This window comes from Trachurus trachurus (genome assembly GCF_905171665.1).
Source record: "Trachurus trachurus genome assembly, chromosome: 10".
Classification (NCBI taxonomy): domain Eukaryota; kingdom Metazoa; phylum Chordata; class Actinopteri; order Carangiformes; family Carangidae; genus Trachurus; species Trachurus trachurus.
This window is the reverse complement of record NC_139894.1, coordinates 21568448-21594703: the sequence shown is the minus strand read 5'-3', so window position 1 is coordinate 21594703 and position 26256 is coordinate 21568448. Positions and strand designations below refer to the sequence as shown.

The following is a 26256-nucleotide window of genomic DNA, read 5'->3' as shown; positions in this document are numbered from 1 at the left end:
AACGACACCAATGAAGACCGCTCTCATTGAAATGTATCAAGTATGAGTTGATTAGAGACTACACTTAAAATCTGGTGAGAAATGGCGCTCAGGATGGCTGTCCTGACATTAACTTTAGTTATTTTTATCTGCTGGATAAGGTAAGTATTCTCTCTCTATAGTTTAGATGGATCAGAGTGCACTCAACCTGGGAGTGTTTTTTCTCTCTTTGCAGCCTCGGTAATGTGAGTGGAAATGAGAAGATTTCCTCTGACAACATTACTCGCATTTTGGATCGACTTTTAGATGGTTATGACAACAGACTGCGACCTGGATCTGAAGGTAATTCTAACTCCTAAATCCTTGTTGCTACAAACTTGCCTATATTGCCTATCTTAGATAAATGAAGTACATTGTGCCACATACATTTAGTGTTATTGTAGCCTATTCATTGTACAATTATTAATGATTGTTGCAGGTACTGTTACAGAGGTGAAAACAGACATCTTTGTCACCAGCTTTGGACCTGTGTCAGATGTCGAGATGGTAAGACACTACTTCTATCAGGAGGTGTGCATGTGCTGATGGTGGGAGATATCAGCGCTTCAGTGATCACTGAATGCATGCCTTATGGGCAATCTGCCATGAGACCATCTAATGAGCTTTAATCTGTTTGACCAGCCCTATAACTCCATTATTGATGGCCTCTAAATCAATATGACAACATGTCAGACAGAGGAAATGGCTGAATGGAGTGATTAATGATTATCTGGGATGAGTGGCATCCATCATTGCCTCGTCATTTCTCCTCACCTTTCACTGCAAGTTGAAATGTATCTTCAGTATTACAGATGCTGACAGGACTATATCTTTGCAGTGCACAAAGAGCTACATTTAATGTGGGAATTTAAGGTTTGTAGAGCATACATTTCATAATACATCTACTAATATCTGATGTTCATGCATTAGGAGTACACTATGGACATGTTCTTCCGTCAGATGTGGGTTGATGAGCGTCTAAAGTTTGAGGGCCCCATTGAAATCCTGCGGCTGAACAACCTAATGGTGGACAAAATCTGGACGCCAGACACTTTCTTCAGAGACTCAAAGAAGTCAATTTCCCATAACATGACCACGCCCAACAAGCTCTTCCGCATCATGAAAAATGGAACTGTCCTCTACACTATGAGGTAATCTAAAGTTGTGGTTTTATTTGTGAAACTGTCCTCTCTGGACACGAGATTTGCTGAAATGAATAATTGAAATGGATTTCTGTGTCTTCTTCATGTTAGACTGACGATCAGTGCAGCATGTCCCATGAGGCTGGTAGACTTCCCCATGGATGGACATGCCTGTCCTCTCAGGTTTGGAAGCTGTAAGTAGTCTTTACATAACTTTCAGTGCTTATAAAGACAATAAATAACAGTATCCAGTAATGTCCAGATTCATAAATGTGACCAACATTTGAATGTTTTAAGAGTTGAATTGTCTTTGCATTTTTAGATGCCTACACAAACAGTGAAATTATGTTCACGTGGAGGAAGGGGATGGCATCTGTTGAGTGTCCCAAGGAGTCCATGAGTCTCCTGCAGTATGATCTTGTTGGACAGAGTTTGTCCAGTGAGATATTCAAATCAAATACAGGTATGCCCACTGTCATCTATCACATTGCTCTTGTTATCAGGGCATTGTTACAGTTGTACCTGCACTTAAAAAGTTTAATTAGAAAATACGAGCTGGTGGATCTGTCAGTAGAACGAGGTCAAATGGGTCTCTTCAAACTGTGCACTAGTGTGTCCACCACTCTCCTGCAGAAGAGCTGGTATAAAAGCAAAGACTTCCTTGAGCAGCCATCTAAGATGCTTAAGTGGTCAAGGCCTAATGCGTACGGTGTGCCTTAAAAAAGAACTACAGGGTTTAAAGCCCAGTGACTGCACTGACAGAGAGGAGGAAGGATGGACTAGTGTTTGTGTGTGTGATGTGTATGTATGCATGTACTCTTTTCACCAGGAGAAGAAGTGCTCTCCTGCTGTGAACCTGGTATATTCTTGGAATAGAGAGGGAAAGGATGAGGCAGCCTCCAATATGTAGAGATGATACCCATTTAGAAAACACTGAGCGTGAGAGAGACAAAGTCTGTGTGTGTGCTTGATGCAGTGTGTTTTTGGTCTGTGAATGTCTGCATGCATGTGTTAGGCAGAGCAGGGCAGTGTTACGCATAGTGACACTGCATGCTCTCCTTCTGCCCCCTCCTCACTCGCTTCTTCCTCCTCCTCTTGACTTTATCCCATTTCCAAATGTCTGCTGTGCTCCCTCCTCATTTTTTTTCCTGCTATCTTCCCTCTTCTCTCCCTTCCTCACACACTGCCTCACAGTTAGTTGGCTATTCCAGTCTTAACACCAGCTATACGTTTCTCTCAGCAGCTATTCTGTTTCAAGGGCAGGCAAGGGCATCTGTTCAGTGCTACCCTGCTATGTCCCTCAGGGTTGCTCTCTTCACACATGCTGTTTATCTTGCAGGTCACTACTCTGTGCAGGTGGTCCATTTCCACCTCCAGAGGAAGCTCGGCTACTACCTCATTCAGACCTACATCCCCCTCATAATGGTTGTTGTGTTGTCCCAAGTGTCATTCTGGATTAACAAGGAGTCTGTGCCCGCACGTACAGTTGCTGGTATGCCCATCTTCCAACCAGTGCAATCAATGTTTACTTACCATGCTTGATATCAAAATATGTCTGTGGAGTGTGTGTGTGTGTGTGTGTGTGTGTGTGTGTGTGTGTGTGTGTGTGTGTGTGTGTGTGTGTGTGTGTGTGTGTGTGTGTGTGTGTGTGTGTGTGTGTGAGACTACATTTACGTACTTGTCTTTCTTTAGGAATCACAACAGTGCTGACAATGACCACTTTGAGTATCAGTGCCCGTCAGTCGCTCCCCAAAGTGGCCTACGCCACAGCCATGGATTGGTTCATTGCTGTGTGTTTTGCCTTTGTGGCGTCGGCTCTCATTGAGTTTGCAGCAGTAAACTACTTTGCCACGCTCCAGGCCAACCGTTTGAAGAAAAAAAGAGCCAGACAAGACAAGCTTGAGGTGTTGGCTACCGGCAGTGACGATGATGACACGATTTCGGTGAGGATCTAACCTTATGTCTATTTATTATGTCTAAATCCACTGTTAACATTTTGTGCCAGTTTTACATGATTGGTGTGTGGAATCAGAACCATAAGTCAAGGTTTTTTTTTAATAGTTAAAGTTGCCCCATTTTAGCCATTTCTGTTCATATATTAGGCTACATACAAAACAACATGAAATTGTAGCAAAGTTGAAATTTTCAGGATGGATTGTGAGATATTTGCTCAAAACACGGAAGAGGTTTTGGGGGGCTTTTTAACCTTCACGAGATGATCTGATTTCCATTTCCTGCAGCTGGTTAGCTTAGCTTAGCTAGCTGTCTTTCCAGTGCTATTGCCAAGCCAAAGGACTTGAGTAGGCAGACATATTAAAGGAGCATTATCGCAAATACAGCAGTAATAGCATAAAATAAGCTGAAATATGCAAAAGATGGGTCGGGGGGAGCCATAACTAAATTTACAAAAAAAATCGCCAACAGTATAGTGTCCGTGGGGCAAATGCAGCATTTGTCTTTGTTATGATCCAAGCCGGCCCGGCGCTTGCTGCGTTAAAATGCACTCGGAACTCGCAAATCCGACCTCCGAACCGGACAAATATGCAACAGTAAGTAATGTAGCAGTGTTAGGGTGCTCACAGTCACTGAATCGCTGGTAGAACACTTTGTCTCCACGTCCCTGTGTCTTTCTTCAGCTGTCCTCTCAGCGTTATTAAGGAGGAGGACGTTTCAGTTGTTGTTGTTGTGGTTGTGCGCGACGTAGAGCTGCAGCTTCCACTAGCGAGTTTTCTTTTTCCCGCGATTGCACGTTCATTCAGCCTGGTGAGGGGGGAGGGAGAAGGAGGGAGAAGGAGGGGGGGCGGGGGGGAACTAAACGAGGCTGCTCTCTCTCTCTGACAGCTGCCCACTTGTTTATATCTGATAAACTCCGCCTGGCTCCATCTAGTGGCCGAATTTTGCGATAATACTCATTTAATGTTATCTATCTTCACATCAAATTTCAATTTCTAATCTTATTAGAACCTGTTTGTCTGTCGTAATGGGAAGTCACACAATTCAGTGATCAAAAAAATCACAGTGTTCTAAGTATAAACAGGGATACATAGGCTACACGTCTTTAGAGCTCGACTATTTTCTACCGTAGGCGGCTGTTTTCCTCAACTTTTTATGAACGCAACCTGCTCAGTAACACCAGCTTCTGCTGCTACTTGAAATAGGTGTGTGATTTACACTTGAGATGCCATGAATTTATATAGATCGCGTCTCAAATGCATTTACATAGCTAATAATGGTGAGATACAGAGTCTCCTCTGTGTTGCAGAGGGTTTGATGCAGTGATGCTGATAATGAACACTAAGCCAGCAGCTTCACACTCAGATGCAGAGAACAAGAAATCCTGCCACAGATAGGAAGCCTTTTTCTATGCATTTCCAAGTAGTCACCCTGCCTTTTCCATTCTAGTCATTCAGGGCACACCACACATTAAATAGTAATATGCGCTGTTGTAGTGCTCTCATCTCCAGCTATATGCTTTATGCTAATACAGTAAGCCACCACAGCATCCTCCTGGGATCTGTCTCACGTGTAGGGCTCATGGTTCGATGCTTTAAAAATAGCCTCAGTGTGAGAACAGAGAGCAACTCCAGCACTCCTCCCTGCATAATCTCCCAACCATCCTATGGACATCCAGCTAACTACCTGCTGCGTTCTATAGGGATGTTGGCATGCCATTGAGAGAAATCTCCTGTGGGAACAAACATTACATTGTATACATGACTGCGGCATGTTGGAATGAGCATATAGCACACTGTATGTACTCCCTTTTTTCCTTCACTCTGTGCACCAAAGAACCCTCACTAACCCCTCTCACCCCCTCCTACTTTCCGTCCAAATCACCCCTGCCTGTCTCCCACTAGTCGGACAGCAGCCCTCGGGAAGGCCTGAAGAGGAGAAACCATTCAGTGTGCCGTAGTGAGCCAGGAGATGCTCCACCAATGCCGATCTTCCTCCAGCAGGGCTCAGCTTTTCCTCCAATCCCACAGCTGGCCGGCACCAGCCCCATCGACACGTACTCTCGTGTCCTCTTCCCTCTGACCTTCGCCCTCTTCAACCTTGTCTACTGGTGCAACTACCTGGCCAAGGACACCATGGAGAAGGCCAGGTACACACGCCACATTTACTCATTTTTTTCTACACCTACCAGGGCACTGCCTGGTAGATATGCGAGGGCAAAGACGCCATTCAGAAGACCAGAAATTCATAGGGAAGGGCTGGTGATCTTTTTTCTTCATTGCCAACAAATCTCATGAAAAGAATTGATCCTCATCTCATGAGTATTGACTCTGTTTCACAAGCTTGATAGCTTATTCCTATGTGCCATGATGCTCCGTTGTATCAAAAAGTATTAAAAACACATCGATGAGCCACACAGCTGCACTGTGTGAATGTTCTTTCATTATGGTGAACATGGGCACTGTAGTTTATTTTGAGTGGTTCCCAAATGCACCATCCCACCACCATAAATACTAGATCACCAAATGTGTTATAATCCACAGCTGAAAATAGTCCCCAACAAATGTATTATTTATTCCTGTTTGAGTGGTGTTTGCTAGTATGAGGCTGCAGTGGCTAGTTCTTTTTGGAAATTACTTAGACTCCACTATGCCGTATATATCACCTATGTTTGTGACCCTTTTGGAAGATTTATGAATTTAGGTTGAAACAAATGGACGCGGAGCTGAGTAGATAATACACACAGGAAAATAGGGAATATCACAAGCTTTATTTTTCAAGCTGTTCTTTTTCTTCTCAGATTGTTTCACTGAAATAATATTTTATGAATTAAAGAAATAAATATAATCTTTTAGGGCAAAAATGCTCTATTTTTTATACTTGCAGACCCTTACATTTATCTAATAGTACCTATTTTAGGGTTGCAGCCCTTAAATTTGGAGCCACTGACATAGGCACACATCGTAGTAGTGTTTTACTCTTGTTTATGTCTTAAAAGTGAGCTTCCCATTGAGTTTAACCTCTAACCTTTTGAGTTGTGCGTGTCAAGGCAGCAGATCCAAAAAGTCTTTCATGCAAAATGGCAAAAATAGCAGAGACCTACTTGGAGAGTTTCCAGGATTCTTGTACGAATGAGAAACAAGAGAAAAAAAAATCTCACAATGGACAAAGGATGTTTATGCACACTTACTTTGTTTCTCAGAGCCACAAACATGTCTCACTCTTCTCTAATTATGATAGATTGAGTGAAACAATAACTACCCGCAAATTTTTGTCAAAGACTTTTATCTAGGTAGTAAAAACATCAATAATTTCTAATGCTGAAACAGCCCCAGGAGTTGTAGGCGAGAAAAAAAGAAGAGGAGAATGATGTTAGGTGGCGTTGTTGCTGCATTGACGCCAGGACTGTGGCTTTTATCATCATCATAGATTTACAATACAAAAGGGATTGAGCGCTCAGTTAATTTGAGAATAAAAATGTGCATCAAGCTTGCTCCTCTTTTATATAAGGTTTACCTGAGGGCTGGCAAAACCCCAGTCGTTTTAATGACAACAACGTTCCTCCAGTGGGAGTTGGTCTCATAGGCGAAATCAGCCAGAGCTTACTTTGTACATTAACCACATGAAAAAAGAAAAACGACGATTCTCTTTCCTGCTTATAAGTGAGCCACTTATAAAACACAAAGCTCCATGTCCAAGAAAGAAAGAGAGAAACAGTGCAAAGAGAGAGAGAGAGAGAGAGAGAGAGAGATCTGTTATGTAACACTGGGGAGTGCAAATCTGCTCATCATGCATCTCATGTTCCTGTCAGAGAATTTTTATGGTTGTTTTGTTTATAACGTTGTGCAGAATAATGAGAGAGACAAGATGAGAGCATGAGAACAGCTACATCACATCTATTCCCTTTACATATTTTCTCCACGTCCCCTCGCTTGGTACTTTTGAAGAAAGGCACTGAGGAGGACAGAGAGCACAGTAACAGTTTGGGTTGTGCAGTATACTGCAGATAGAGCCACTCTGGCTGTGGAAACAGAGGTTTCCAAATGCTCCTCTCACAATTGGTGCTCTACTGTGTTCTGCTCCTGCAGGGACGTAGATGTTGGGAACTAAGAGGACCTGGAAAAGGGCACGTGCAGCCAGAGAGGACTTCAGCATCCAGCCAGCATCTCACCTCACCCTCCGCTCCCTCTCTCTGAACGAGCTCTCAGCATTCACTCCGCTCTCATCTGACAGAAATTAATCAGAAACTCATTTATACTCCTGCTGCACATCTATTCATTTCACAAGCTGTGACCACTGCCCACTTGTGTTCTGATCAGTGGCTGAAGAGCTGTCCTTCACAGGCCTCAATCACTTTAAACCCACCATGTACACACGCACACACAACAACAACTTCTTGGGCTCCGGACCGAGACAGACACCACACACACACACACACACACACACACACACACACACACACACACACACACACACACACACACACACGCACACGCACACCAAGAAACACATCAAATAGAAGTGGATGATATAATCTATGATGGCTGTAACTGGTGGTGATGCAACAGTGAACCAATGCTTTCAGAAGCCTGCCCTCTACAGAAGCACAGCTCCCACTACAACAAGATCAAAGGCAATTTAGAGGAGGCTTGCATCCCTCCTTGCGGCTTCAAAAATATACTCAAACCTGAGAAAATGAATTGTGGGATTGTGTTGTCCTTCCCACCTTTCTGCTGTGGTGCTCTGATGCTACCTTTCGCATTTCCAGATCTACTGCAGGTCCCCTGGAAACATTGCAAGGAATATTGGGATATATTACCTCTGGGTGTTGCTGACATTAATTTTCTATTTTTGTATTGATGTTGCATGAACGGTGGGCTCAGGTGTTTGTATATAAAGTGTCTACCTGTAATGGACGGACTCTTATTCTCTCTTTTTTTCTTAGCCTAATGTCTGGTAAGATGAAAACAGAAGATATAAACTTGCTCTCAACTTGACAATCTGTGCCGTTTTTACCCCAAGGTGCATCCAGCTGTTTGACCTTGTCAGGATGTAGACAAACTTATCTGCCATGTAATAAACATGTGAGAATAAAAACGACCCTAAAATTAACACCGCTGTTGTTCTTTTCACTCCTGGCATAAATGCTTGTTTCTTCATTACGCACATCCACTTGTCCCTTTAATATTTTTCTCTGCAATGGAAACTGCTCATCCACCATCATCAGTCTCCACTCTTTGATCTTGGGCTGGCTGCACGCATGCGCCCCTCATTGGCTCCTCTGCACTGTCTGGAGTAAGTTGGATGTGCGCTTTCCTCACTCGCATCCCGAAACCACCTCAAAAGCTGTTGCGATGGGGAGGATCAGGAAAAACCACTTTGGGATTTTGACTTTTTCTTTACTAGTGACTTTTGTCTGGGCTCAAAGGTAATCATTTTTATTATTGTTTTTTATTATCATTTTTTATTTCTGCTCGTCTATCCTGCATGTCACGTAGCCTGTGTTAAAGCGTGCCTAGCGTGTGATATTAATAAGCTTTTCTTTTGCATTACACCACCTTTTTCTCCCCAGCGTCAAGGATATCAAAGATCCGAGCAATATGCCTCTGGTAAAAGAGACAGTGGACAGACTGATGAAAGGATACGACATTCGGTTGAGGCCAGATTTCGGAGGTAACAAGCAAATTGAAAACGGAATGTCATGTTTTCACGCCCTCCTGACGTGCAATACATGTTTAATGAATCGCAAAATCTGCTTTAATTTACATAATCACCCCTTCACAGCCAAATAGGCCTTTCCAATTAGGCTATGAGCAACGATGAGCATATTTCATTTGATGAGGAGATATAAGACAGGCTTTTAACGTGATCGATCCCGGTCATCAATGTTTGATCACCCCACTAAAAAAACGAAATTAGCAGCATTTAAGCTCAGCTGCGTGCATGAAGATTTTTTTTTTTCTTCTTTCTTCGGTGTGTGTGTGTGCTCAGGCTGATGGTGCACAAGTCTCCTGTAGGTGGAGGAGAGCACAGAGGAACCTGTGCGCGTCACGAATTTGTTAAATTTACATGATGAGAGAATAATTCATATTGTATTAATGCCTCCTTTCCTTCACAGGTGCCCCGGTGGCTGTGGGGATGAATATAGACATAGCCAGCATAGACATGGTGTCTGAAGTCAATATGGTAGGTGCATCTTCATGACTATTACCTCCCCCCTCCCGCTTTAATGTTGCCAATTGTGTCTTGGCAAGGCAGGGATACCGCGCAAGTGGGCTATCACGGGGCAGTGTGTGTGAAAGAGAGCCGGGGTAACCTGAGCCAGGCTTTTTTTTCTCTTTTCTTTTTTGAAAAAACATCTTTATGAGGGAGGGAAAAGGCAATGGTGGTGATAATAAGATGAATAACTGAGGAGCTTCCGTTCCCAAATCGCCATCCCTCCTTCCTCTCTCTCGGTCTCCGCATTCGCAGCTCTGGTGTGTTGCTGCATTTGAATTCAAAACACACACTCACTGGCGCACTCGGACGCACAGCCCCGGTTGTGCGCTCGGAGAGGGCTGCGGGCACGCGCTCGAGCAAGCGATTGAGCGTGTGTGTAGCTATGTGTGTGTGTGTGTGTGTGTGTGTGTGTGTGTGTGTGTGTGTGTGTGTGTGTGTGTGTGTGTGTGTGTGTGTGTGTGTGTGTGTGTGTGTGTGTGTGTGTGTGTGTGTTTGTATGTGAATGTATATGCGCGCGTGTGTGTTACTGCTTCACGTTGTCAAGCCTCGGTGGTGTAATTTTGTTGACACGCGTCCCCCCTTCCTCTCCCCTCCATGCAGTTACCTACAAAAATAATAAAAACAACGCGATCTTCTCCTCCACAACTGGCATCGCTTGGTGTCTTCTCGTCCCCCTCCCCCATTTTTTTTGGAGGCTGTTAATTCGGCAACCAATCACATCATCACCGTCTACGTAAATGATCTTCCCCCTTACTTGTCAGATGACGTAAGCAATTTGTTAATAATAAATGTCTGGTCACACAGCATTGCAACAGAAAAAAGACCGCTCGGTCTCTGGTTGCAATAAGAAAAAGAAAAAAATAACCGTCATGTGCGACTTGGAGAGGACGGGGGAAAAGTTCAGCAGCCCATGCAAGAGCACCACCTATTGATCCGAGTGACAGACAGACATCTAACTGACGGAGGGGTTGCGTTCGCTGTAGACCCCCACTGCATAAAAATAGCCAGGCCACTGTTTCCATCGTGCGATTTCTCATGGTGCATTCAGGGGAGAGGAGAAAAGAGACAAGAAACATTGAATGTGGGGGAAAGATCATTTACAAAGCCATCAACATGATACAGATAAGAGCATGAGAAACAGGTTTGCCACTAGAACTGGAAGGAGATGTGTTTTTGGTTATCAATTTTTCCATTTGTAAGCTGGTGTTTGGTTAATTTTGGATGTCCGATTTGTTATTTGGCGGCCTGTCACATCTGTGTGTGTGTGTGTGTGTGTGTGTGAGAGAGAGAGAGTGGTCATTTTAAAACTGCACCTAATAAGTTTTTTATCAGATGAAAACAGCAGCTTGTATGAGTTTGTTTTGGACGAGGAGCAGCACTGAGCGGTCAGAGCTTCTCCTTTGATGGAAATGATTTATTTTGGTGGAAGATGCAGACAGAACGGAAGTGCCTTGAGGGGACCGGGGAGATTTGAAATAGAAACCCCTTACTTGCTTCCACCCCCCACCCCTCATTCCTCTCTCTTTTTCTTTTTTCCTCTCTCCATTCTTCCGCCCTCTACCTCCTCCATCCTTCCCTCCCACCACTTTGACTGGATCCCTGGCTGTGACTCTGGGCTCAGCAGCCATGTAATCCACCTTTGCCTTGCTCCAAAGGGTTATCTTACTTAAGAACTAGGCATCTATGCAAGCATTCATCTGGAAAAAAAAACACTGCTTCATACATCCGTGTGTGTGTGTGTTTGTAACAAAACACAAAACTGTGCACAAACAGTGAATGGCGACTGACGTCATGCAACTCCCCGTGGCTATGAGAGAGCATTCATCTCGCTCATTTCTCGGAAATGCTCCCCCTGCCAGATCTGCACAGGCATCTCTCTGACACGATGGACAAATTTAGATGAAAAGTTGAAAAAAAAGAAAGGAAAAGAAAAGAAAAACATCCAAGATCTCGGTGGACTTGTGTTGCACACATTGTTGTTACCTAGTGAAAAATCCGCCCTGCTACTTACATAACAGGTCGGAATCTCCTCCTCCTCCTTTCTTCTTCATGTCCAGCTCTCTTTGGTACAATAGAGGATAACAGCAGCTGACGAGATTGATCTCAGAGAAATCAATAATATCACCATGCTCCATGATCACAAGGATGGAGCTGGTGACCTGGGCTCGGCGCGGGGCTGCTTTGATCTTCCTCATCAGGGGCAGCCACTTTTAAGATTAAAGTGCTGAGAGGGAAAACAACAAGGCAAGAGGCGAGGATGGAGCCGGTGTGGAGCAGGGTGGGGGAGAGGTGAAGGTTACTGTGATCGGTTTCACCGTCTCCTCTAATGTTATCTACGTTGTGGTGGTGGGAGCTGAGGCGAAGTTAGTGCAGATCTCTCCGTCACCACCAGGGAAGCTCAGTCAGTGTTCCTGTGGCTGCACAACTGGAATGGATTAGGAATGTTGGTTTTCTTTGCAAACTTAAACCACGACACCTTAAAATGAACTGTGCTGCCTGAACAATATTTAGCTACACAGCTGGAGCCTCTAATGGTCGGCCCAGTGGTGCTACACTGAGGTCCCGGGGGAGGGGGGCAGCAGTTTTTATGACTCTCCAATCTCTGGCTAATTATTTTCTCAGTTGATCTATTAATCATCTGCTCTGAGTCATGTCATGAAGTAGAGAAAAAAAAGAAAAACCCCATGACATGACATTTCTGTTTTGTCCAACTGTACAAAACCCATCTATTTATGCTAAAAAAAAAAAAAAAAATCATAAAATATTCAAATTTGTGAAACTGTGAAGAGTGATTGTTGCCAGTTGCCAGGACTTTGTTGTTGGAAGTGAGCGACTGTGACTGGGTTTGAAATCAGTGTTTGTGTGCCGGCCTGCCATCACAGCAGTGAGCAGGTTTGGGTTGTCGACAGCTGCTCGCTCCTCTAATTAAAGATAAAAATGCCTCTGGTAGAGAATGAACTCTGCATTTTGGTCGGGGCTGATTGAAGCCATTGTGGCATTTTTCCTCTACGCTGACATGAAGGGCATGTTGGTGTTGGAGCGCGTGGCAGGATTTGTAGTTTTGTTGTTTCTCTCTCGCTCTCTGTGTAACAGGCTAGTCGGTCCACATGTGAACGTAGCCACAGTGAAGTCATTTTTTTTATTTTTGTGCATTCTTGTGTGATCCACAGCGAAGGCCTGTTGAGGCTCAAAGGTCAGCCATGTTGTTGGGCAATAAAAATGTGCAGGTCAGTCAGCACCGTGGTAGCAGCCTCGCCTGCATGACATTACAAATGTGCTATTTCGAGAGGGAAGTGTCCTCCGAGTCCGAGAGGTGTGACCACACATCCTCGCTGGGTGGGCTCTGCTGACTCACTGGGGTTAGTGGAAAATATGGCACAGATATGATATCATGGCCGAGAGACCCCCACCCTCTCCTCACTGTGTTCATCCCTGTCTATCTTGTTCAGCGCTGGCAACCCACTCCATCACTCATCTTCCTCACTTAGCAGCTGGAATTTGTATTTGCATAATGCTGTTTGTTTTTGCTGAAATCACAGATCTAGGAACCAAACCCCAGTTATGGTGCATTAAAAAAAAAGAGTTCTGCACACAGCCAGTGCAGCTGATTAAATACAAGTGGAGTCTGTTGTCTCAGCAATGCATCAGCGCTGCATAATAACATCTTCTGCATGCCATCCATATGTCGAATACAGCTACAGTTATGCACTCTGGGGCTGCAATGAGGAGGGAGGTAAATGAGTATTTTCACTCCTCGTCTTTTTTTCATCCTGCTCGTTAATTACATGTAAAATACCTGAGGTTGGTGGTTGTTAAGAAGCACTGCCTGTGCTATAATACTGTTCTCTGAATGTTAATTAGCTGGCTGTGAATTAAAAGATTTAAACAAACCAGCTGTGGTGGCTTCTGGGATGGAGGAATTAGTGGGGCGTGAGCGTTCCCTTTATTACAATCATTATCCTGACAAGCACTGGTTTCTTCACATGAGTAAGGGGATCTGGCCGTCAGACAACGGGAACCGATGACCAGAGGGGACGATGCGACGCGGGGCCACGTCGTTACAGTAGGCTACGTCCGTGTGAGAGAGATGCAGCTTCTTGTGTCTGTGAATTAGCAACCATTTTGATCTTGTTTGTCCAAACTGATCCTGTTCCATTTTATTTTCAGCTTGTGGAAAATAAGCTTGTGTTATTTTTACTCAGTGTTGCCAAGACAACGCAGCCTTTTTTTTTTTTTTTTTTTGGTGGATATAGGGAAGTCAAGGAAAAGCAAATAAGACCTCTTTTTTTCCAGGGAGTTTGTAATGTTTTTTAACATCCAGGTGAAGGTTGTTCTGTCTTTGAAGAGCTCAGATTTTTTTTTTTTTTTTTTAACAAACCCTGATGTTACCGGGATTTTCACAGGCACGTTAATGATTGTAGCATCTTAAATAGGGCTACAGCGAACAGTAATTTAAATTATTGATTATTTGCACTGATGTAAATGCCCAGGACAATTCACCAGAGACACATGACGACCACACAAAGATATAAAACAGAGGAAAAGCATAAATCCTCACATTTGAGAAGCTCCGCCCAGGAAGGATTCATTATAAAAATGGTTTCTGATCAACCCTTGCTTAATCAAATGATCAATAAATTGCTTTTCCTATACAGTTACATTAACACTTAATAATTAATAATAAAAAAATAACATTTAAATGAAAGAAATATTTTTGTCTCCTGGTTCATCCAGTGCTGCTGCTCTGATTCTGCCTGCTCTGTTTGCTCCACCAAGCTTTCCCAAAAGCCTATAAGACAAGAATGCAGGTTGTCCAGAACAATGTCATTAGTTATGCTGAGTGGACACACAGAATTACAGATTAATATGGTCAGCAGCATAATTACAGCACAAGAACAACACTTAATCCTGCTGCTTTCTTTCATGCACACTGCGTTCTCTGCTTCACGTTCAGTCAGTGGAGACTGGGTTCATTTGTTGATAAAACACTGCCAGTAACAGCATACACGCTTTAGAAACATAATACACTCTATCTGAAAGAGAAACATGGTAAACAAACGTTTATAATGCAAACCAGAATGTGCTAAATGTATGTATATCTTCCCCATTTAGCTGTTAGTGTCATACGTTTAATGGGTTATGTTGTAATGTTAAATGAATGGATTACTTGATACATTTGTAAATCTAATAGTGGCGCTCTGAAATATAGTTCTCCTAATGCACCTAATCAAAATTAATCAATCAGATTTAAAATAATGAAACAGTGTTCCTGTTCTTACTTGGATGGTTTGTCATTTGCTGTAATTACTAACACTTACAGTACCCTTGCAGAGTCCCAACTGCAAGAGTGGAGTTACGCCAAGTTTAAATTGTTAGTGATAGTCTTTCATTATCGCCGGAAGGGGAACAGGAAAGCAGTGCGTCTTAAAACAGGGAGTAAGTTAGCCAGATCCATTAAAGCCTTTAATGTGATGATGGCTCCCTTAATGATTCTGTCAGGCACTTTCTCCACTGAAGCCAAGTGGCTGAAAAATGACCCATTGGAAAGAGAGTCATAAACGCGTCCATATTGTCACTTCCCTCAGGATGTGTACAGCCAGCCACTCACTCAGAATGCACTAACTTCCCCCTTGACCCCCTCATATTTAATTTGAGGCCTTTACTTAACCGGACACAGAGAGCGCAACAAATGAATAAATTCAGCTTGACCAGTTGTGATGTGCTCTGGCGTCTCCTCCAGCTTGTAGACGGGAAACAAGGGGGGGACAAGAGGCTGCGGTGTTCGCAGACGAGCTTGTTATTGCCCAAATGTCGAATTGTCTCCTCGTGGCACCGTAGACGTTTTTATTATCAGCAGCTTCTTCCCTGTGTCTGCTGGAGCGCTGTGCAGCAGCACACAGCAGATGAAAGTGTTAGCAATATGGTGGACGTCTGCCGGCTCCTGTGAAGCTGCAGAGAGGAGAGAAAAGCACACAGAGCTGCAGCTCATGCACAAAATGTTTTTTAACCCACATGTTTGGCTGAAATATTTCTACCTAATCAAGAAGGGAATAAAAGTGGTGGCCCTTCACTCTGCAACATTTGATGAAGCAATGCTATGACACTTGACATAGTTGATCATCTGATCTATTAATATTATAATATCTATTGAAAAATGCTATTTCATTTGCACATTTACTTATATGATTTACTCTACAATACAAATTAAGTTTGATTGCCAAAAAGTAGTTCACAAACAGAGGAGCGCACAGTACAAAAACCTGACATGAATAATATTGGTGGTCAGCGTTGTTCGCACCTTCTGTTTTTACTTTTGATTTAAAAAAATCTTGTCTATCCTATGCTCTATAGTGTGCGCTGGAAGATTTTTGAATTTTTAGTTCAGTTAAATCCCTAAACCCCCATTAGACCCTTATTTGACCAAAGTTTAAGAACGCCAAATTACCTTATTTGGGATGTGTAGCGATCTGTTAAAGGTATATTCAGTGTGTAGCCGACATGTGATCTGTTCAAAATCATGTCATGAAGCATGTTTTTTTTGTTTGTTTGTTTTGCGACATCAATCAATCAAACCATTAATCAGTCAAATTGTATTGTACAGTACAGCTCATACAGATTAGTGCGGTTCAAAAAGCAATACAGTAATAACATTAGCAAACAAAAAATATAAGAAAATGAATGATCAAAGAACAGATAGAGTTAAACAAATAAAAGAATATCAACCAATGAACAAATCAATTATGATAATGAAAGAGTGGCAATATATAATTTAGATTTATTCCATTCATGGTTTACATACAGTACTTCACATGATTGCACATATTTACATGATGTACATAATCACCATAAATGAAAAGTAGCAGGATGAAGAAAAACGTGTGGTATATATAGTATAGTTGTAATTGCATTGGCTTAGTGTCAACACCAGTATTATACAGTACACTATTTCATTTCAAGACGATGAAACATATAATAGTAACAACAAGAAAACAAACAAACAAACAAACAACAAAAGTAGCAATGGACACAGCTCGTCAGTCTTTTCTTTTTTCCCCTTCTTTTTCTCTTTCTCCTTTTTTGTAGGCACTTATTTTTTCTTTTTTAAACATCTTCTTAAACTGAGATATACTTGGACAACTTTTCAGTTCCTTGCTTTGTGAATGCCATAGTTTTACACCTGCAACAGAAATACACATTTGTTTTAAACTTAGCCTTGCAAATGTATGTTTAAAATCAAGCCTTAATCTGTTATCCTCTTCCTCCAGCTTGAACATGTTCTGCAAATGTTCTGGTAATGCCCTGTTCTTTGCTTTATACATTATTTTTAAGATTTAAAAATAAGATAAAGGTACAGTGAGTACCATCTGGTTTACAAAGCAGGGAGCGAAAATGAAGATGCACATAGGATGAAATGGAGAGGCAGCGTACTGATGGAGCATCACGCTTTTCACAAACATGAAAGTCTACCACGCATAAATACATCTGGCGAGATGGTTTCATTACGGAGAAAAGAGTGAATCCATTAATGTCAGCGCTTTCTTCAAATCTGAATGTGCAAACAGAGCAGTATGTATTGTGTTAAGCTCATCTATTGGCAGCTCCCTCCCATGTCGCTTGTGACAGCTGATGTAGTTGTAATGGAGGTCTTGTAACAACCGTAGGCTGTCAAATTTCTCAGGGAAACACAAATGTACTCCTTGTCACTCTGTCAGATTCTTAATGGGGGTTTGTTAGCCCAGAAACAGATCTGTAGTGAGACACTGTCACTGTGCAACCAGCCTTGATGTTTTATAAGTTAGCCAGGCCTTGTTTGTAGCTTCATCGCGTTTATATATTCACTGCTGTCATGCTTTCCTTTTTTTTTTCCTTTTTTTTTTCATTTATTAAATGTTGGTGCTCTCCACAAGATGTCTCCCTCACTGATGCTCACTGCTCTGTGTGATGTTAATGGAGTTTCTGAAGGGTGCTGACAAGGAGAGTGAAGGTCGTGTTGGAGACCGACGCTCCAGCATGGGACAGTCTGCCTCTCCGTTATCTGCAGTTTTTTTTTTTTTAATTTTTAGACTCTGCACGCTGCAAATCCTCTTCACCTGCTCCATCTTTTGTGTGTGGAGGAAGACATTAAGCTCTTAGCACATAGCACATTAAATGTCTTGATTATTATTAACTAACTAAATTAGTTTCAGTCCAGGAGAGAAGATGTTAAATCAAAGGAAACTCACACAGGACTCTGCCTTTATTAACAAACCTTACAGACACTCAGACTGGATGTTGAATATCAGAGCTGCACTGTACTGAATGAATGATTGTGAGTTTTTCTTGATTTGTTTCCCCAAATCTTTTAATATTAGAAACATGCAGATGTGGGATTTGCTTTGCTTGCATGAAAACAATATTCCCTGCCCTGATATTTCTGGAAAACACCTTCTCTCTGTCACAACACAAAACGTGCTCCCTTGCACTATGCACTCATCTAAGTTGCAGATTGGCTTTTCTTTAAACAATAACTTTGACTGTACTGAGGGAAATATGAGGAGGCAGCCGTATTTGGCGTCCCCCTCTAAGCTCAAGTGATATCCGAGCAAAGGTAAACAGCACCATCTGTGAGGCCGTAATTATGCTGCCATTTTACAGCACAGCCCAGAGGCAGTGTGCGGGCTCTATACTTTTAAACCCCCAAACGTAGCGCACACACCAACATACACACACAGGAGGGAGACCTTGATATAGAAGCACAGTTCGCTCAGGGAAAAAAAACAGCACATTTTGAAATCTGTAGCGTCCAGTGGCCTTTTCTGACAGAAGATATTTTTTAAATGTGAGAGTACAAAAAAAAACACAGGTGTAAATAACAGCTGCATTGGTTTGAGGTTCCTAGTTTTGTTCGTGCTGCCGAACACAGTCACACTGTTAAGTTATTAGTATACATTTTTCCTACTGTGACAAGTCAAAATGTCTCCTATGAGTCTCCACCATTTTATAGTCAGATCACAATTCTGCGAGTTGTGTACATGCCATGGACACTACTACTTTTTTGGACAGTTTATGCTGTCCAAGAAAGTAGTAGTAGTGTCCATGGCATGTACACAATGTTCTGCCAATAATCTTTGATGCAATGAGCTGCATTTTACTGACAAAACACTGAAACGGATTCATAATGGTTTAAAATCTCATTTCACTGCCCACTTAAAGGGCATTTCCAGTCGCAATCAATGTTTACCTCAGATATCAGGTCACCTATGATCAACTGCAGCGTGTGGACGTTTATTTGTTTTTGTTAAAGAATCTATCATTTTTTCAATGTTCATTAATGGGCTCTGGACTAATTTTAAAATTGTTCTGTGGTCGCAAGTAACGTCCTTTTGACCATCATTTAAATTTTAAAATTTGCTTTACAATTAAATTACATCAAAATTCAGACTTACTGCGGCTTCCGCATTGTTCCTTTCCGGGTTACATCCGTGGTCAGAGAACACAACAGTCGAGGGACCATAGACATAATATACGTATTATGTCTATGAGAGGGACTCTGAGGCATTTGTTCTCTGACCCGGAAAGGAAAAATGCGGTCTGAAGTCTGAAATTTGATTTAATTTAATTGTAAAGCGAATTTTAAAATGTAAATGATGGTCAAAAAGACGTTACTTGCGACCATAGAACAATTTTAAAATTAGACCGGAGCCCATTAATGAACATTGAAAAAACAATAGGTTCTTGAACAAAAACGAATAAATGTCCACACGCTGCAGTTGGGAATATGGATGGTATGAAACTGTGAGGTAAACATTGATTACGACAATGCCCTTTAAGTCTAAACTATCGACAGTTTAGAGTATACCTAGAGTGAATATTGGACACTGGCTGAAATCATTAGTCAATATTGATTTATCAATCAAAAAGTAATAAATCACCATATTAGTTTTAATGAATCATGTGCAAATCACCTCTCAAGCAGAAAAAATCCTTACTTGTGTTTTCAGTCATTGGTCAGATGAAACAAGCCATCGTAATAAGTCTTATGATTTTATTACACACTAGATTTTGTAATCTAATAATAGTTAACGTGTTATACAATAATATTGATAATCATTTCTTGCATCCCTGAATTGTACACTGTCAATGTAATATACACATTAGGAGTTAGGAGGGCAGATGTGTGTGCATGTGTGTGTGCTTGTGTGTGCATGTGTGCACGACACACCAGACAAACCCACGCTCCCCTGTTCTGCCAAAATGTCAAAGGGTATTTCACTTCAGTTGTATCAAAACAGTGTTGAGCAAAAAGTTGCATACAGAGGACTGTGGCTGAAAGTCTGTTACACCAGAGCGATGAATAAATTCAGCTTCAAAAGACTAATGTTGCTCAGATTGTTACCACAGGGCTCCAGTTAATATCATTTCCTCCAGTTCCCTCAGTTAACCAGAGAGAGTTTCACCGCCATCCTCTCTGGCTGTCCTCACTCCCTGTGCCTCTGTGTTGCTTCGTCGGCGTGGCGGACGGTGGATGGTGCTAAAGACAGGGACGTATTGCAGGGGATGCTGTACACCGGGCCTGCAGGCGGTGGCTAACGATCCCAAAGGTGATAGAGATATCCGATCGACAGGCTGATAATGAGACAGAGAGGGAGCGAGTGTGAGAGGAGGGTTCAGTGGGAACTCTTGTAAAACAGGATAAGGATGCGGCCGTCCTCGCTTGACTTTTCACTCCTGAAAAAATCAACATGGCAGGAGCTCATGTATTTTTAGATGCCCTTCTTACACAGTGTTTTGCACACTGCATGCAATGAGTGATAAGAGTTCAAGAGAAAGAGTGGCAATTGCTGAGCAGTGCCACACCATTATGTGATGATGATGGGGGGGGGGGTCAGGGGGGGCTTGGAAACGTAGAAGCACTATGATAAGTAATGATGATGGCTGCTTGGAGTAAAACTCAAGGGCCTCGTTTCATGGACTGTATTTTTTAATTTGTTTTCCCACTCAACGATTGCACTGCAATACACTGGAAGAGAGCAGATCTAGCTGCAGTGCTGTGGCTGTGTGGGTGTAAGTCTTTTTTTAAGAGTGTGAAGCAGAGAAAAGACAGAGAGAGAGAGAGAGAGAGAGAGAGAGAGGAGGTAGAGTTTACAGCTACATCTCTGAGGATGTGTAAAAACAAACTGTACAGTGTAAATGCATTTAATTTTCACTGAGGTAAAATCTGAAAAACTCTCCTAAATCTCTGTACTTGTGCTGGTTTATTAGGCAGAATTAGAAGCAAAACCAAGCAAAAAAAAAAAGAGAAAAAAAGGAGAAGACACAGCTGCAGAGATCCACTGGCTCTTTGCATTAGAGGCAGTATTGTCTCTGTGAAGCAGAAAGCGGCTCCACTTGTTCCAGTGGAGACAGATATTTTTAGCTTGAGACAATAGTCAGCCAGCTGAGAAAGTTGCCCCTCTGGTTATGGTCTTAAAATTAAGTGAGGATAGTTGAATATTAACCCCCCAACCCTGGCCATCATGGCCCCCAGTACAGGCCATGGCCTTTCAGACCACCAGCGACCTTTTGGCTGACCTTCTCACTATGCAGAGTCTATACAGCGCGCTGTGACACATCTCCGGAGTCATGTTCAGATGTTAGTGTGGACTGACATGCTGTTGGAGCTTGATACGTCTCCCAGCTGAGATGACAGTGGAAATTAAACACATTCCTCAACTTGGGTACCAACTTAGAGATTTAGTCAGTAGATTGCTGTTTGATTTAGTACTGTGAAGCATAATAAGCTTCATTATTGATGTGTGGTGTGATGTTGAAGTCCTGCACTATCGTCACTGAACAGACTCTCCCTCTCTGTCCTCCAGGACTACACCTTGACGATGTACTTCCAGCAAGCATGGCGGGACAAGCGCCTGTCCTACTCTGAGATCGCCTACAACCTGACTCTGGATAACAGAGTGGCAGACCAGCTGTGGGTCCCCGACACCTACTTTCTCAACGACAAGAAGTCCTTCGTTCACGGCGTCACGGTCAAGAACAGGATGATCCGTCTCCACCCTGACGGCACGGTGCTTTATGGACTCAGGTAAGCCTTTTACATGTGCCCTTGCTATCCTGTGTCATAATTAATAAATTGATTATGACGCATAATGGAGTAATGTGATTTGATCGACTACATTGTATCTGACTTCTGCTTTTTTAAATTGAATTTGCATTTGACATCTGTGAACAGAAACATCGTTAAACAAAATCACAACAGGGAAAAAAGTGTGTGCAGTTAGATGAGCATTAAGCCCAGCTCCAGGTAATCCAATAGAAAAATGAAGGTAATAAGTTAGATTACTAAGTGTTGCTTGGAAACACTGACCACAGTTAAGAGACTGACTTTGGAGTTTCCTGAGCAGCAGGGTGCATCTAAAAAATAAAGTAGTTTAGATCAGGGCTTTCCAGCATGGAGGTTTACAACATATTTCTCAGATCTTTAGACATGAAGGCATTAAGACAAGAGAAACATAAAGGAATGTAATAGGGCTGTCAGGCGATTAAAAAATGTAATCTAATTAATTATAGAATTTGTAATTAATTAATCTAATTAATCGCATTTTAATCTTATATCTGCTAAAGGTACCCAAATAAAGAATTTAAATTCTAGGACATTACAAAATTGTATTGCATGACTAATCAATTGAATACACTTAGAAGAGAAGATTTGAAATCGGCCGCACGTGAGAGAGACGGCAAGTGGAGGTGCAGACTGGCAGAGATGATAGATGGTGAAACGCGGTTTCTTTTTTTCCGTGAGAGACTGTGGCGGGCCCAAACCATAGACTGTAAAAAGAATGGATGTAGCACCCGTGACGTCACCCATTGGTTTTGGGGAGTCGTTTTTGTGATTCAAATATGGTGGCCTGAACAGCACCATGTTGGATTGGCCGGCCGAGAACCCGCCCACTGGTCTCGAAGCAGCTGTCCACGGAGCTGCTCGGACCTGTCACTCAACGTTTCCGCGCCCTAATTGGCCAGAGTTTTAACCTAATAACAGTAAAACGGTAGAATAAAAAAAAATTTCACCCCCCTCAGAGTGTGTGCGGGGGTAGAAACTATCGATTGAGACCAAAAAACGTGCTGAGACCAGGCTTTTAACATGTTTATTGAGGATGTAAAGTCGGCGATTTTAACATGGGGGTCTATGGAGAATGCTCCCTTCTGACACCAGCCCCCAGAGGAAGCCGAGGGGATTGCAGTTTTTTGAATGCGGAAGTGAGCTTCACTTCTCAGATGGACAACTGCCCCCTTGGCCCAAACACACCACACCTTTCAATGAAAATACACCGGTAGACCTGAGTTGGTCCAGGTTCGCGTTCACACCGGAGGGACCGCACCAGAGGCTGGCATTTGGTGCGGAATGAAGCGGACCGAGACCCCCCCCCCCTTTTCAGAGGTCTCGGTCCGCTTGATTTAGTGCGCACCCTAGTGCGATTGATGCTTTCACACCGACGAAAACGAACCGAACTAAGAGCTTTTGGTTCGAATGGACCGTTTAGTGCACACCAACTGCTGTTGGTGTGAAAAAGAAAATGGTCAAGCACATCCCAGCAAACCAATTGGGCCAGGTGAGGAACCGCAGCGCAGCGCCCTGGAGCGGAGGCAGTTTCAGATCGGCGCCCATGTTAACCGGTCTGCCTGGTTGCACATCTCGGGTTGTGGGGCGGCCGCTGCAGCGCTTCAGTTCGGCGTCTGTTCTATTTTTCACACGAGCCGCGAGCGCTGTTGTCAAGCTGGATAGACCAGATCGTACCAGACAGGAAGTCGGGCTCAGAAAAGACGAGAGAATCCGGTCAATTTTCAAAATAAAATAATTAAATGATGATTAATTAAGTTGTTGCTTGTCCGTCTATTTGTCAGTTGCGTCTGCACGCGAGACACACACATCCATTCATACAGAGCTAGAGACATATAGATACATACTCGTATAGATGCGAGTGGAGTCGATGTTTGACCCGGCGCGGAGAGAGCAAGAGAAGCAGCTCCCTGTGCAGCCAGCCAAGCGTCTGTGAGGACGAGCGCTGCTCCCGCTCCCCTTCCGCGGGCAGTGCATCCGGGCTGTGAGTCGCGTCCATGTCTGTTGTCACTCTGCTTTGACCAGCGACGCAGGTGGGAAGTGACCAACACATCCGGACAAGTTCCTCGGTGCTATGCTACCGTGACGTGCTACTGCCAAGTAGCCAGGGTCATTCAATGGGCTAAATTTAAAGTGCTCGCGCATTGAATTGCCACTCAGAATTAATTGCGTTTTTCTAACGCGTTAATTTGCAGTGTAATTAATTAATCTAATTAACGTGTTAAACTGACAGCCCTAGAATGTAAAGAACACAAAAAACCTTCCAAAACACATTCCAAATAAAACAACCCACACGGAAAGAACCTACAGGTTTTAATATATGTGACATACATAAAATTGGCCGTTTTCATATATACACATACAGTATATGCTAATATATATGGTGCATATAGGTTTCATATATGCGCATATATCCTCATGAGGATATATAGGATAATATATGCGCATATATGAAACCTGTATGCAGTTTATCTGTGCATATATATTAGCATATATGCGTATGAAAACGGCCAATTTTATGTATGTCACATATATTCAAACTTAAAGGTTCTTTCCGTGTGGGAAAAACGAAGAATTAAATTTACCTTAAAGTCTTAATGTGACCCCTTTCTAATAGTTTTGAGTGCTGTCAAAGGACTATGACCAGACACACTGTGCATCTTGGCAGCAGAGAGGAGATATTATACGTATAGAGATTATGAGCAGGTCTCGCTCTTCTAACCAATCAGAGAAGGCCAGTGTCAGAGGTCAGGGCTGCTGGTCGTCCCCCACTCCTCATGCACCGAGGTCTGAGGCTTAACACTAGTGTGGGATATAAATAAGATGTTGCTGTGGGTTAGCAAGGTTGGCAAATGTATCACAATTATCTTATACTAAAATTAAATTGTCTGTGAAGACCCCATCAGTGTTTAGTGTCAGTGTCAGTGTCAGTAGTTACAGTCCGTGATTTTTTTTTCTGTCATGTTCCCAGATCTCACAAGGTTCTTTGATGCTCAACTATAAGACCAACATTGTCACAAAGTGCAATTACCCTCTAACAGTTGTGTATAGGAGGTATACTGTATGTCTTCATATTTAAGCCTGCTCACATCCCCTGATGATCGTCAGTGTCAATACTGTAATTGATCAGCTGTGATCAATAATGAAGCAGGGTGGTACAAACGGCCGAACTGAGTCTGATTCTGCAGGATGGTTCAGCCCATCCACAAGACATCTCTTTGTGGTGTTGGACTGTGATGCCTCTGAGGAGACTGTCATCCATAATTGATACCTCATAATCAATAATGTAGCAGTTCAATACAAACACTGAATCTGTGTTTGTACTGATGCGGCGTATTTGACTGCACAGCCTAGCACAGCCGGTCCATCACTGTGCCGCTGCCTCCTCTGATCTGTCGCCTCCTCTTCGTGTGTGTGTGTGTGTGCTAATGATCTCAGATTAGTGTCTGCATTTAAAAGATGAGATTATTGTTGCAAATTCAAGATGTTGCCACATTCAGTCATTCTCTCTCTACACTGAGATGCCCTTCTTGCGCAAAGAGTGCTTAAAAAATTTAAGTATCTGCACTGCACCAGATTATTCATCGCTACATTTTGTTTCAACACTCGAGAAATGTAATTTATAATGCTCTGACTCAATTATATAAGCCCAACACATATTTTTGTGTAACAGCCAAAAAGCAATGGAGGCCAGGGGAGGCTTGTTGTAAAATTTGAGGGTGTGCGTGCCGTGCAGCAGAGAGATGTGGTTGTTACCTCACATACGTTGTCCTTGTCAGTGCCGCTGCCTCCCGGCTCCTCCATTATTTGGTTTGTGGGTTTGGTCCAGGTTTTATTTGATGCTAGCAAGTCCAGACACAAGCTGCTGTCAGAGTCAGCCCGGCCAGATGCCTGTGCGCTCTGAGCACACTGACACGTACCTGTAGAGACGGGCCGGCTGGTTGCAACAGCAGGGCTTTAGTGGATTTGAAGGAGACGGCTAACTGAGAGGAGACACAGAGTCCTCACCGGGGAAACGGGATGTATGTGAACGCACACATGTCCTGTCAGAGACCCATCCTGATTGCATGACTGTGTCCTCATCTGCTGGGCCATGAATTTATATTAGTCACCATCATCAGAGTAAAGATCAGCAGACGTGGAGGTTGTTTTTTAGTTGAGCGAAATATTGTAACAAGAAAATGCTGCGATAAAAATAAGTCACACTAAGTAGCTACTCATGCTGTGGAGTTGCCTCTGTCAGTAATAATGCTAAATGATGTGCTACACTGATGTATTGATATGTAAACAGCATGTTAAATATTGCTTGGGGTGATGCTAAATTTAAACATGTTGTCTTACCATTGTGCAGTTTAATCTGTGAAGTCCATACAGTAAAAGCATTTAGTTACATCACCACAGACCCTTTTGTGTGCTTTGCATTAAGGTAGCTAAACGTTACATATGCTTTCTCTAGAGCGGTTATTGAAATTTTTTACTATTTCGGTATCATACGTGATATTTTATTCACTTTTGTAAATTCCTTTGCCAAGAACTGCGTGCAAAAACCACTGAAGCAGCACTGCACTGATTTCACATCAGAGCCAGTTTGCTCCTCATTATGCGGGTGTTTTCAGCTCTATAATGTCTTGACCTCCCAAACAACTCTGATGATATCATTCTGACATCACAGTGAGGTCACTGAGGTTATTTCAGCTCCGGTTTAGAGACAACTTTTTATTTATTTATTTTTTAAATCAGGAACTCTATTAACAACTGGGAGCATGGGCTTTAAAAATGTGGGAATTTACACAGAGGGTGGGTCTTGTGAAAATATGTTTTCCAGTTGCA

The 26256-nt window shown here is 42.7% G+C and overlaps 2 protein-coding genes across 2 annotated transcripts in view; both read left to right on the top strand.

Annotated features, from left to right (window-relative positions):
• Nucleotides 1-81: 81 nt before the first annotated feature.
• gabra6a (gamma-aminobutyric acid type A receptor subunit alpha6a) lies at nucleotides 82-7223 on the top strand (the record flags this gene model as incomplete). Its single annotated transcript, XM_083980272.1, has 10 exons — nucleotides 82-140; nucleotides 215-321; nucleotides 458-525; nucleotides 949-1169; nucleotides 1272-1354; nucleotides 1483-1623; nucleotides 2500-2652; nucleotides 2853-3103; nucleotides 5018-5262; nucleotides 7202-7223. 10 exons carry the CDS (start codon nucleotides 82-84, stop codon nucleotides 7221-7223), a joined length of 1350 nt encoding a protein of 449 aa, XP_083836398.1.
• A 1244-nt stretch (nucleotides 7224-8467) lies between these two features.
• The window catches only part of gabrb2a (gamma-aminobutyric acid type A receptor subunit beta2a), a gene marked incomplete at both ends in the record, with an annotated part of 33253 nt that continues 15464 nt past the window's right edge, over nucleotides 8468-26256 (top strand). Inside the window, 4 exons of the mRNA XM_083980027.1 lie at nucleotides 8468-8541; nucleotides 8686-8786; nucleotides 9232-9299; nucleotides 21170-21390. Of these exons, the coding sequence (XP_083836153.1) occupies nucleotides 8468-8541; nucleotides 8686-8786; nucleotides 9232-9299; nucleotides 21170-21390 (464 nt within the window). The remainder of the gene's footprint in view (nucleotides 8542-8685; nucleotides 8787-9231; nucleotides 9300-21169; nucleotides 21391-26256) is intronic.